The 13647-nt window shown below is 42.3% G+C and overlaps 1 protein-coding gene across 1 annotated transcript; it reads left to right on the top strand.

The window, feature by feature from the left end:
• Window positions 1–1553: 1553 nt before the first annotated feature.
• On the top strand, window positions 1554–13380 carry LOC135480880 (E3 ubiquitin-protein ligase TRIM41-like). The gene is made up of 6 exons (XM_064760810.1): window positions 1554–2201; window positions 3210–3305; window positions 4149–4379; window positions 10709–10731; window positions 11156–11286; window positions 12803–13380. Exons 1-6 carry the CDS (start codon window positions 1554–1556, stop codon window positions 13378–13380), a joined length of 1707 nt encoding a protein of 568 aa, XP_064616880.1.
• Window positions 13381–13647: the final 267 nt, after the last annotated feature.

Here is a 13647-nt window from a genome sequence, read left to right on the forward strand (position 1 = left end):
TCATATTCTCAACTGGACATCACATAATGCTGGGTAGAAAGTGGTCTTAACAAAGCAGTGTGAAACTACATGAATGTTAATGAATGAAGGGGAAATAACCCAATGGTTTGTCTCCCTTACAAAGATCGCTTGAACTTTCTAGATGACAATATTTTCGTTTTCAGTCGACGGCGATTTAGCGAGCTGTGACGTAGAAGAGATTGTATCTGTAAAGGTAAGAACTGGGTGTGTCCATGTTCGTTAAAGAGAAAAACATTAATCTGATGGAATGAGTTTTGTACAAGTGTGTAGTTTACCTCTGTGAATACATTTATATGATATGTTACAATAGGTAGACCAATTAAATAGCCCGGTATGTCACTCCTGTACTGTTGTATAGGCCTACAAGTGCCCCAGTAAAACCAAGCTGTCAACCGCCCGCCCCATTGGTCTGTCAGCAGGTAGGCTTTAGAAAATCTAAATGTCAAGTCGTATGTACCTTAGTACCAACTATACTTGCACGCAGCATAACACAGTAGAAACCATCGATTTTGTGTTAGAAACCATCCCGTGGAATAAGAATCTTGTACGCGTAGTTAACCAGTTATAAGTGACGCGTATGTTGACCTACATCTTCAGTCCTAAGGTAACAATGTCTGGTAAATAGTCGGAGTGTATAGTATCGGCTATCTCCACTTGCAGAATGTGCGCTAATAACACATTTATTGATCTTTTTGATTTGTGTGTATTTATTTGATTGCTTTTTAACGCCATGCTCAGAATTTTCCACTCGTGCGTTTGCATGGTTGGAGGAACTTGCGGTGGCTATTTCACCTGAGTGAAAAGTGCTTTAATGTGGGTGAAAACATTCTGGTCTGCATATTAAAGTTCTCACCTGGATGCAAAAGTCCAGATTGCAGAGAAAGGCTATTTAAGCAGAGATGCATGCCAGATATAGTAAAGTTACACAAACAGGCTTGACGCAGCCAGGAGTAGAAGTGTGATCATATATTTATTGTCACAAGATTTGCATGATCCACGCTCTATTCCAAGGGTCTTCTTTGAACCAGAAGAAGGCCTCGGGTATAGCATGAGTATGCACCCAGGTGAGAATCTTTTCAGGACAGGTGAGAACCTTTTCACCCACGTGACAACCTTTTCACACAGGTGAGAACATTTTTACACACGTGAGAACCTTTTCAACCAGGTGACAACCTTTGGTTAGGACCCACGGTGTCGCTAAAAAACAAACTTCTGACATAAAGCCGCTGCGTATGCCGTGATTGTAGTCCACCCATTTACAGTTGCCACTTCTCTTGATGATAGGAAAAGTACTTCCCGAGGCCTTGTAATATCGAATGTACAAAGTGTTTTTGTTAAATTCTTTCTCACTAGTCTCCTGTTTGGAGCATTTGCTAGATCTTTTTCCCTTATGTCGTCTTCTTCGTGTTCTAGTCGATAAGGCAATTTTTTTCCCCTTGTGTAGTGGCACTACTGATTTCACGTAAAGCTCTGTTCTCATGCTGACACTAATATACCATAAACTCTTTTTTCCATAGAACACTCGCAGAAGAATGGCTAAATCCATGCAAGCAGTGGAAGAGGAGCTGATTTGCTCCATCTGTGTGGATATTTTTCGGGAGCCGGTTTCTCTACCGTGCCACCATAGTTTCTGTCGAGAATGCCTGAGACTGTTTGCAGATAAGAACAACCCCTCTGTTATTGAATCCAGTGGCCGACAGATCAACTGCCCTGTGTGTCGCTCACCCACTGTTTTGACGGACGAGGATGTAAATGCTCTCCCAGTCAACACCGAATTGTGTGGAAAGGTGGAGGACTTCGGACAACAAGACAAACTAACAGAAGACACCCCAATGTGCTCAATGTGTGAGGAGACCAGCATGTCACCGGCCGCCATGTTCTGTTCTAATTGCGACGGGTTTTTCTGTCAGCAATGTCTTACAACAATGCATCCTATGAAGGGACCGTTCAAGCGGCACACGGTCAAACCTGTAAACGAGATCTTAGCCCAGAGCTCTGTAGAGGAATCGGAAATTTTGGACACAAAATCTGAGTCAGATTACAAGTCAGAGTGTGACAAGCACAGTCAGTTTCTGTCCATTTACTGTGTACCTTGCAAGGACGTGATCTGTCCTGGTTGCCTTGGAGATCATCTTGAACACAGCTGTCTGGACTTGGAGACAGCGGTAGAAGAAAATAAGGTAAAAGATAAACAGATGTAAATTCTACGCTTCCACTTGTCTCTTTTTTCAAATGCGATGACTGAGAGGAAAAAGGCTTATTTTCAGATTCTAGAAATCATCCATATTTTCGTACTAATTTTCTAAGAAAGTAGATCATGCTCCATTAACCGTTGCTGAAGGATAAATAAGCTTCGCCATGGTGCTTCGCCACATGCCAGGGGGCGTGTAAATTGCTCCTATTTATGTATTTACATGAACTGTCAGAATAAAACCTTGACTGAGGTATATGGAACAGCGGTCAACGCTGTTTTGATTTTACTCTCTTTGTTAGAAAGTGCCCAACACAGTCTTCCACTTGGAAGTGGTTGGATAATCTAGCAGAAATTTATTCTATGTGAGCGTGCATGTTCGGTTGTATAGAGTATATTCCAGAAATATTTCTGAAGACCAATGTGATTGACAGCTTCACGGACATATGGTCCCCTATCATAATAATATCTGTTATCATCTCCTGATTTAATTTCTAATACTGGGGACAATTTCTTCATTTTTCCCTTAGACAAAATACACATCAGAAATTAAGACGGTCTCTCTAGCCAACCGGTGGCCAATTTAATTTAATGTTGAAAAATAAGATTTTTTCTGTAATCCTTTAAGCTATCACGATCTGGCCCCCAGTGTTGTATCTCGTGTTACCATTTATACGATTCTGTGAGTGGAGGAAACTGTGTTTTCCACATGATTCTTGTGGTGGAAGGCAATCTGTGTATAGTACACCTCAAGTAAGACTGTACAAAAGAACGGCTGTTGACTGCTATAGGTTCCGGAACAATAGATTTGGGAAACCTTGAAAATCCTGTATTGGAGAATGGGACTGATTGGATGTGACGTTGACATGGCGAATGGAAAGCAAATCCCTTAACTTAAAGGCCAAAACTCACTCGCCCACGTATAATACCATATGTACATTTATTAGTAGCCGGTATATGTGTGTATACTATATTGGGAATTTTTTTTATTATATAGGCGACATTTGAGGACAAAGCTGGCCAACTGAAAATAGTCATGGAGTCAGTAGAAAAGGGTTTGGCGAGATGTGGAGAACTGTGTCAAATTATCAAGGTTTGTATTTTTGTTCTCAAAATAAGATACAAATATCATGGGTCGTGTTGTGGTATTCAAAATAGAAAAATAATAAGTAGTTTTGGAAAATTTTAAAAGTTATAAAGAGTAAATGCTGGTTGACAACTCAATGTTGCTTTGTTGTTGCGTTGTGTTCATTTTATCATTGGCAGTCTGAACATGATAACTATTTCGCGTGTGTTTGGGTGTAATTTTATGATAATTTGAATCTCATTGCGTTTGTATTTATGTGTAAATGTACGAGTTACGAGTACAGTTACCGAGTTGCTGTAACCAGCGGACTGGCCTCAGTTTCGAGCTTTCCTGGGTGGCGGACGGTGCTGTGGGGTGGACTGTCTTGTGTGGCGGACTGGATGGCAGTTTGCCCTCAGCGGTGGACTGTCCTGTGTGGCGAACGGTCTTGTGTGGCGGACTGACATTAGTGGCGGAGTCACCTGTGAGGCGGATGGTCCTGTGTGGCGGATTGTCCCGTTTGGCCGTTTTCCCTCTGTGGCGGCCTGTCCTGAATGTCGGCCTGTCCAGTGTGGCAGACTGTCCTCAGCGGCGGACTGTCCTCAGCGGCGGACTGGCCTCAGTGGCGGACTGTCCCATGTGGCGGGCTGTCCTGTGTGGCGGACAGTCCTGTGTGGCAGGTTGTCCTGTGTGGTGGACTGTCCTGTGTGGCGGACTGACCTCAAAGGCCACCGAAAATAGTAAATGCTGCGTGTATACGTTGCTGCTTACTTGGTAGTTTCTAAGCCATAAACTTGAGCAATTACCATCCTACTGCTAACTCGAGCAGTACCGGAAGTGAGGATATCAACTTGGGTTTATTGTTGACAGGAAAATCAAGATGTTCATTTAAAGTCAATAGAGACCTCATACACAACAGCTCTGACGACTTTGAACAACTGGAAGGCAAACTCTGAGGCGGCTGTAAGAATGAGGCATTCCAGCTGGAGTGTTGAATGTGGTGCATGGACCAAAGCCCTAGACATGCAAATCGATGGCATAAAAATGTCACAGGGGTCGTGTAAGAACTTAATATCTTCCCAGGACGTAAAGTTTTTACAGGTAATACAGTCATGACAATGATCTTCGAATACAAATCCTTGACTACAAATACATGTAGTATAATTTTTTTTAAATTTTGTGTTCATTTTAGAAGCGATTTTTTCCAAATACAAGAAACTTCTGTGACCTAGTGTTTAACGTGTTACTGCAGCATAACAGCCCGGTGCCTTGCACCAATGCTGTCTGGTGTGAGTTCAACACCAGTTCATGCGGCTTCCTATAAGAACGTATGTCTGTAACCTGCAGTTGGTCGTGGGTTTCCCCGGGCTCTCTCCGGTTTCCTGCCACTATATTTCTGGCCGCTATTGTATAATTAGAAGACTCTTGAGTACGGCGTCAAACACCAATCAAATCGATAAATACATACATAAATTTGGCAAATTTGAACATTTTAATGCAGATTGCTGATGTGCTTTTGTCAGTTTCTGCCAAGGCACATTTGAATGTTTTGTAAAGATTTTGTTTTCGAAATAAAGGTAGGCTTAAAAAACTTGTGTACGACTAGAACATAAAACAAGAATTAAATTTGCTTTGTGTACAGGTAAAACAAGAGTTATGGAGGGTTGATCATGGTTTGTAAAGCAATCATTGGCATGAATTAGTGAATGATGAAAAGAGTCACCCGGATAAGCGTGAAATATTGCCGCAGTCGCGGTAATTGTCCATTCGCATCAACAAAAAATGAATAAAGTATATCGAAATCTTACATTTATTGTACGGATAGCGGGGCTTAGTATGGAAGCCAGATGAAGAGGGGGGGGGGGTGAGAATGGTACTCTTCTTGTTCTGCGAGCTTTGTACAATTTCACTGAAGGCCAGATAAATACCACAGCAAATATTCAAAAGCTTCACTTCCTGCAGTGTAATAAAATCCAGAAATGTAGTATTATTACATAATGGATAACAATTGCTACCTAAAGTGTAACCATTATTTTCTGTTACACTATGGGTAGTTAATGTCCATTTTATGGCCAATACGTGACAAAGTTCATTCACTTCTACACTAATTTATTTTTGTAAATAGAATTACATTAGATGTAGGCCGGACTCAGGTAAGTAAGGTCTTGGTCGTTGATGTAGCTCACAAAATTCATAACCTGAGAAATCCTATGCTCTCTTCTCAGCTTCCGAAGTGTAATAAAATCCCACAATGTAACATTATTTCATGCGAAATTCTGCTGTGTCTTTACATATGATTTTCTGATATCTGGCAAAATACTATGGTTTCCACATATGTTTTTACAAAAAGAAAATTCATGTAGAGTCAAACCTGTCGTATGTGGCCAGTGAAGGCATACAAAATAAGTTGCCGCATGGGGCAGGTGGCCACAGAACACAGGCAACCTTGGTTTCCAGCTGGGCGCAGGTGTTTTCCGTTATGGGCATCTCGATACTATGCTCAAAAACATGCATAGATCAAGTCTACCCATAGTGTTACGCCTATTACATAATGATATACATCCACAATAATGTAATAATACTACCCTGTTGGAAGCACTAACAAGAAACAAGCTTCACACACAGGCTGTAACTCTATACACAGGGTTTCACTACAAAGACAGTATTTAACGCCATACACAGGGGATCATTCCATACACATGCTTTCACTCCGGGGACAGGGCTTCCCTACACAGTATTTCACCCCCCACACAGAAAATCTCTCCATACCCAGTGTTTCCCTCTAGAAACTGTATTTCACGCCATACATAGAGGATCACCCCATGTGAAGGTTTTCACTTCATACACAGGATTTCCCTCCGGGGCAATACTTCACGCCACACACACTGATCTCTCCATACATTGGGTTTCACTCCGGAGACTAGGCTCCCCTGCACAGTACTTTACGTCCCACACATGTGATCTCTCTATACCCATTGTTTCCCTCCAGAGACAGTATTTCACGCCATACACAGGAGGTCAGTCCATATAAAGGTTTTCACTCCATACACAGGATTTCCCTCTAGGGACAGTGTTTCACATCAAAAGATTTTATCACTTTCTGCACAAGATTTCACTCCAGGGACAGTATTTTACGCCACACACATCGGATCACGCCATTTACAGGGGATCAGGCAATGCACAGGACTTTACTCCAGAGACATTTTTTCACACCATACACAGGGGATGACTCCATACACTGGGTTTCACTCCAGAGACAGTATTTTACGCCACAGAGATAGGATCATTCAACACACATAGTTTAACTCCATACACAGGGTTTCCCTCCAAAGACAGTATTTCACGCCCCACACTGGAGATCACGCCACACACACGGGATCACTTCATACACATGGTTTAACTCCATACACAGGGTTTCACTCCAGATACAGTATTTCACGCCCCACACTGGAGATCACGCCACACACACGGGGTCACTTCATACACATGGTTTAACTCCATACACTGGGTTTCACTCCAGATACAGTATTTCACGCCCCACACTGGAGATCACGCCACACACACGGGGTCACTTCATACACATGGTTTAACTCCATACACTGGGTTTCACTCCAGAAACGATATTTCACGCCCCCCACATGAGATCACTCCATACACAGGGTTTCACTCTAGAGACGGTATCTCACGCTCTACATAGGAGATTACTCCATACACAGGAAATCACTCCATGCACAGGGGATCACTCTATATACAGAGATCACTCCATACACAGGGGATCACTCCATACACAGGAGATCACTTCATACACAGGGAATCTCTCCATACACAGGGGATCACGATATATACAGAGATCACTTCATACACAGGAGATCACTAAATACACAGGGAATCACTCCATACACAGGGGATCACGATATATACAGAGATCACTGTATACACAGGAGATCCCTCCATGCACAGGGGATCACTCTATACACAGGAGATCACTTCATACACAAGGAATCACTCTATATACAGAGATCACTCTATACACAGGAAATCACTTCATACACAGGGAATCACGCCATGCACAGGGGATCATTCTATATACAGAGATCACTCTGTACACAGGAGATCACTTCATACACAGGGAATCACTCTATATACAGAGATCACTCTATTCACAGGAGATCACTTCATACACAGGGAATTACTCCATACACAGGGGATCACTCTATATACAGAGATCACTCTATTCACAGGAGATCACTTCATACACAGGGAATCACTCCATACACAGGGGATCACTCTATATACAGAGATCACTCTGTACACAGGAGATCACTTCATACACAGGAAATCGCTCTATATAGAGAGATCACTCTATATACAGGAGATGACTTCACACACAAGGAATCACTCTATATACAGAGATCACTCTATACACAGGAGATCACTTCATACACAAGGGATCACTCTATATACAGAGATCACTCTATTCACAGGAGATCACTTCATACACAGGGAATCACTCCATACACAGGGGATCACGATATATACAGAGATCACTCTATACACAGGAGATCACATCATATACAGGGAATCACTCCATACACAGGGGATCACGCTATATACAGATATCACTTCATACACAGGAGATCACCTCAACAACAGGGAATCACTCTTTATACAGAGATCACTCTATACACAGGCGATCACTCCATGCGCAGGGGATCATTCTATACACAGGAGATCACTTCATACACAGGGAATCACTCTATATACAGAGATCACTCTATACACAGGAGATCACTTCATACACAGGGAATCACTCCATGCACAGGGGATCACTTTATATACAGAGATCACTCTATACACAGGAGATCACTTCATACACAGGGAATCACTCATACACAGGATTTTACTTTATCCACTAGATTTTCTCTCGGGGCAGTTATTCACGTCACACACAGGGGTTCACACAATAGATAGCGCGTTACTTTTTACACAGGGTTCCTCTCCAGAGACAGTGTTTCACGCCACACACAGGCGATCACTCCACACAGGGGATTTTACTTCATACACAGGGTTTCCCTGCAAAAGTCGTATTTCACCCCACACACAGACGATCACTCCATACGTAGGATTTCCCCCCAGAGAGATTATTTCACGCCCCCACAGAGTTGATCACTCCATACCCAGAGTTTCCGTCCTGAGACAGTATTTTACGCCATACCCATGGGATCACTCCTTATACAGGGTTTCATTGAATACACATGGTTTCACTCCATACTTAGGGTTTCACTCTAGACAAAGGATTTCATGCCATACACATGCTTTAACTTCGGAGACAGGGCTTCCCTACACAGTATTTCACGCCCCACACAATTAAACTCTCCATAACCAGGGTTTCTCTCCAGAGACCAGAGGGATCACTCGACATGCAAGGTTTCAGTCCACGCACACGGATTCACTCCAAGGCAGTATTTCTCGTCACACACAGGGTATCACTCCATGCACAGGGCATCACTCCATACACAGGGTTTCACTTCATTTACTAGATTCCCTCCCGAGGCAATGTTCCACGCCACGCGCAGTGGATCACTCCACACACAGACAATCACTCCATACAGAGGATTTCTCTCCAGAGACAGTATTTTACGCCATACCCTTCTGATCACTGCACACACAGGATTTCCCTCCAGGGACAGTATAGTAGGTCACACACAGGTGATAACTTTATGCACAGGATTTCACTTCAAAGACAGTATTCCCCGCCACACACAGAAGATCACTCCATACACAGGGTTTCCCTTAAGAGACAGTATTTTACGCCACACAGACTGGATCACTCCATACGCAGGGTTTCTCTCCAGAGACAGTATTTTACACCATACACAGGATTTCACTCCATACACAGTGGATTACCCTCCATAGACAGTATTTCACTACACACAGCGGGGTTCACTCTATACCCAGGGTTTCCCTCCAGAGACAGGATTTCACTCCATACACAGTGGGTTACCCTCCATAGACAGTATTTCACGGCACACAGCGGGGATCACTCTATACCCAGGGTTTCCCTCCAGAGATAGTATTTCACTCCACATAGATTTCATTACAGGAATTCACTAGGGTTTCCCTCCGGACACACTTTTTCACGCTCTACACAGAGGAACACTCTATACACAGTGCTTAACGGCAAATGTAGGATTTTACGACACACACAGGAATCTCTCCATAGACAGGCTTTTTTTCCAAAACAGTATTTTACACCATACACACAGGTGATCACTCCATCAGCAGGGTTTCCCTCCAGAGACAGTAGTTCACGCCACACACAGGAATCTCTCCATAGACAGGCTTTTTCTCCAAAACAGTATTTTACGCCTCACACAGGTGATCACTCCATAAGCAGGATTTCCCTCCAGAGACAATAGTTCACGCCACACACAGGAATCTATCCATACATAGGCTTTTTCTCCAAAACAGTATTTTACGCCTCACGCAGGTGATCACTCCATAAGCAGGATTTCCCTCCAGAGACAGTAGTTGACGCCACACACAGAAATCACTCCATACACAGGCTTTTTCTCCCAAACAATATTTTACGCCATACACAAGGGATCACTTCATGCGCAGGATTTCCCTCTATACACAGGGTATCCCTTTAATGACGATATTCCACACCACGAAGATTTCCATCCAAAGACAATGTTTCACGTCTTGCACAGGATTTCACGCCACACACAGGGAACCACTCTATTCACATGGTTTCACGCCACACACAGGGTATCACTTCATTCACGTGGTTTTACGCCACACACAGGGGATCACTCTATTCACATGGTTTTACGCCACACACAGGGGATCACTGTGTTCACATGGTTTTACGCCACACACAGGGGATCACTTCATTCTCGTGGTTTCACGCCACACTTAGAGTTCCAGTTCAGCGACAGTGCTTTACGCCCCACACAGAGGATCACTCCGCACCCAGCGTTTGTATACACATAGGTGTTCATTCCACACAGGGGTTCACTCCAGAAGCAGGAGTTCACTTCATATATAGGTGCTCGATTATACCAGACAAAGCAGTCCCTAGACACAAAGGTTTACCTCAGTACATCTGGTTCACCTCAGACGTAGGGTTGCTACGGACAAAAGAGTTGACACCAGGCACAGGGCTTCTCTCCAAATAAAGATGTTAACTTCACACATAGAACCTTATTCTGGACACAGTATTTCAATACCAGATACAGGTTCTCACTCTAGACATAGGGTTCCTTGAGGTTCCGGGCAGGGATTTCACTGCAAAGTCAATGGTTTCCCTCCAGGAGTAGAGCTTATTTCTGTGTGACATGAGTTCATTCCCATACAGGATCTTTTGTTTACTGGATGTTTTTAACTCTTTTAGAGAAAATCCTTATGTATGTTTTTTTTCTTTACAGGGCTCAAAACAGTTGAATGAAAGGTAGAGTAAACACGCTTTCACCTCATCAGAAATGGCAGGGGTTTGATGCCCGCAGAAGACAATACTCTGTTTCCCTGTCTGGCCCCATTTCTTGTCATTGTAATTTTTCTGAAGCATGTTTTCATTTATCAAAAGGAAATTCATGAAATGTTGCAGAAATGGTCATTGTAATTCACACATGTGCCCTTTTGCCATTTTAAATCTGTTCGTAGATAAATTTTTATATTAATCATCACTTGTAAAACGACCACACCTTAAATCATCATGAAATCGCTGAGCCATTTATGAGAAAATCTTGAAGGTTTTCAGAGATAGTTTTTATAATTCAAAGAGGCCATTTAAGTCTATCTGTTCTTCATTTAATCTATAATTGCTCAGCTGTTCAGCTGTTCATCTGCTAGTTTATCTTCTCTTCACCCTGTAGGATTGATGCTCAGTTAACAGAAGTAAGAAGTTGTTTGAAGACATATGAAGAAATTGGACACAAATTACAGAACTTCGTTAGATGTGACCCCGATCTCTACGTGGATCTGATCGTAAAGCAAGGACCTGCAAGTGCGTTGTCCTTTACCTTTCGAATATAGTCACATATGCCTACTGAGATAAATGATCATTTCGCAGGTTATGCTGGCTTCACTCATGAAATAAATTAATAAATAAAATAAACACAAGACGTGTGAGCCTGTCGAATTAGTTGTTACATGTATTGAAACCCCGAGGGTTAAGAATTCCGCGGGATTTTATCTATTGAATTGCTAGCTATTACAATGATTGTGGAGGGTAAAAGTGCCAATCACCAAAGATTCAACCTCGCAACACAAATACACAAATCGATTGAGAGTGTAATTGTTCAGTGTAATTGTGTTTCCTAATTTAATGATCTTATTTTAAACCAATCTCTCACAGATTAGTGCGTGAAATGGACCATGTTTGTCACATAAACGCATTCAGCACCAAATATTTCTACGCGTTACGCCACGTTAACCTATCCATGTACTAATTTTTACTACGACGTTAATGAGCACTATATGTGGCAGTGGTGTTGATAACCGGGATGACACTGCAGTTCCAAATATGTTTAGAGTTGGACACCGTGAATTATGGCACCTTTCGAATTTTTGGATCGTAAAGAAAGTCACAAAATGGTCCAGTCCATTAACAAAGTTCTACAAAATCAACAACTTTCTACCCAGCAAAAATAGCGAATTCAACAACTTAGTAAAACAAGCAAAGCTATCTGTCGAGTGAAACCAGGTCAAATCTAATCTCTATCACAACCGTAGCCTCTCCGTCGAAAGACCCTTTGCATAACGGCCCGAGAAAATGGACAAAACAGCCCGAGAAAATGGACAAAAGAGCCCGAGAAAATGGATAAACCAGCCCGATACACAAACCTGATTAGTAGCTTGTGAAGTTTTTTATGAAGTTTCCGTCCAGCACAACCATTTTGAAAAAAAATTCGAAACAAATTCATAATTTTGTTGCAAATGGGCTATCCAGGACCATCCGCAGGTTGCTGAGAGATCTCCTCATGTACGGCCGAAGATAGAGCCAGCATGCTGACTGATTAAATGATTGAGTTTTAACGTTACATTGATAATATAATACTTTTTGCCTGTATGCCCAAGTTTATAGCAAGCCTTATTATTGGAAAAAGCCAAATATGTTCAAATTTATTCAGCTTCTTTCCAGTTTATTAAAAAGTGTTTTATGTAAAACAGCTCGCTAGATTGATGATAGTTTCAAATTACACCAGGCAAGACTATGTTATACAGTACTTATTTCCACACTTATGATTTCTTTTTTGATTGTTTGCTTCTAGATTGTTCAGATATTAGACTATGCCTTGCGCTAATGGTCCAGATGTATACATGTATATGTGACGAGGAACAAATGCGCTCATGTCAAATTAACTTGAACTTGAACTATATCAGCCATATCGCGACGATTTACGTAACAAAGGTGGGGCTGACAACTGCATGGGTAATTGACGAGTGCGGCATTGTTTCGCCACAGCATCGAAACTTTTATGTCTGTATTACCATGGATGCCTGTCATTTGTATGTTACAGAAGAGAGGCTCATCTTTACAGTGACAGATAACAAAATGCTGAAGATCACTCACAACGGCTCCATAATAGAGTGCGCAAAGGAGTCCAGGAACGATTGGTGTCGAGCTTTGACAGACGGTTGTCTCCAGAAGGGCAGACACTACTGGGAAGTGAAGATCTCTGAGCTGTTATCATATAACTTTGGTTGTTCCTGTTGTGTTGGTGTTGTAATGGAGAGTTGTGGTCGGAGTAAGAGTGACCCGGGCAGTGGCCACTGGTGTGTTAAGATACAGCAGATAAATGGCTGGCTCAACTTTTTTAGCACTGCCCATGGTCAGGTCAGCTCAGCCTATGAAAAATACAAACGTCTGACGGGACCTCAACACTTCGGTCTGTTTCTGAACTGTGATAATCGGTCACTATCTGTGCTGGACCGTTCTAACAACCAGGTGATGTTCACAGTCCAGAGTTTAGATCTTTCGGAACCACTTATTCCTTTTGTTCAGTTTAAAGGTGTAAAATCGACGTCTGCTCGTCTTGTAACCGTTGACTCTGTGACTCAACCTAAAGTACTCAATGACATGTTCATCACGATCTAGTCACTACATTCGGATCGAGTATATAATTATAAATAAATCTTCAAGACTCTGTATCAGATAAATCGATAACAATAGTTTTTGAGATTTGGTCGATAATCGAGGTTCCCGTCTTGATATACCATGTACATGGATATCTGTTAATGACATGCACCCAGTGGTGTTCATTTCAGAGAACCAAAGCGTGTTTACATTTTCACTTCACCTGACTGTCAATATACTGTGACGTGTGATATCTGGTTACTGGGCTGGAAACAGTTATATTGCAAA

Source organism: Liolophura sinensis, chromosome 13, assembly GCF_032854445.1.
Source record: "Liolophura sinensis isolate JHLJ2023 chromosome 13, CUHK_Ljap_v2, whole genome shotgun sequence".
NCBI lineage: Eukaryota > Metazoa > Mollusca > Polyplacophora > Chitonida > Chitonidae > Liolophura > Liolophura sinensis.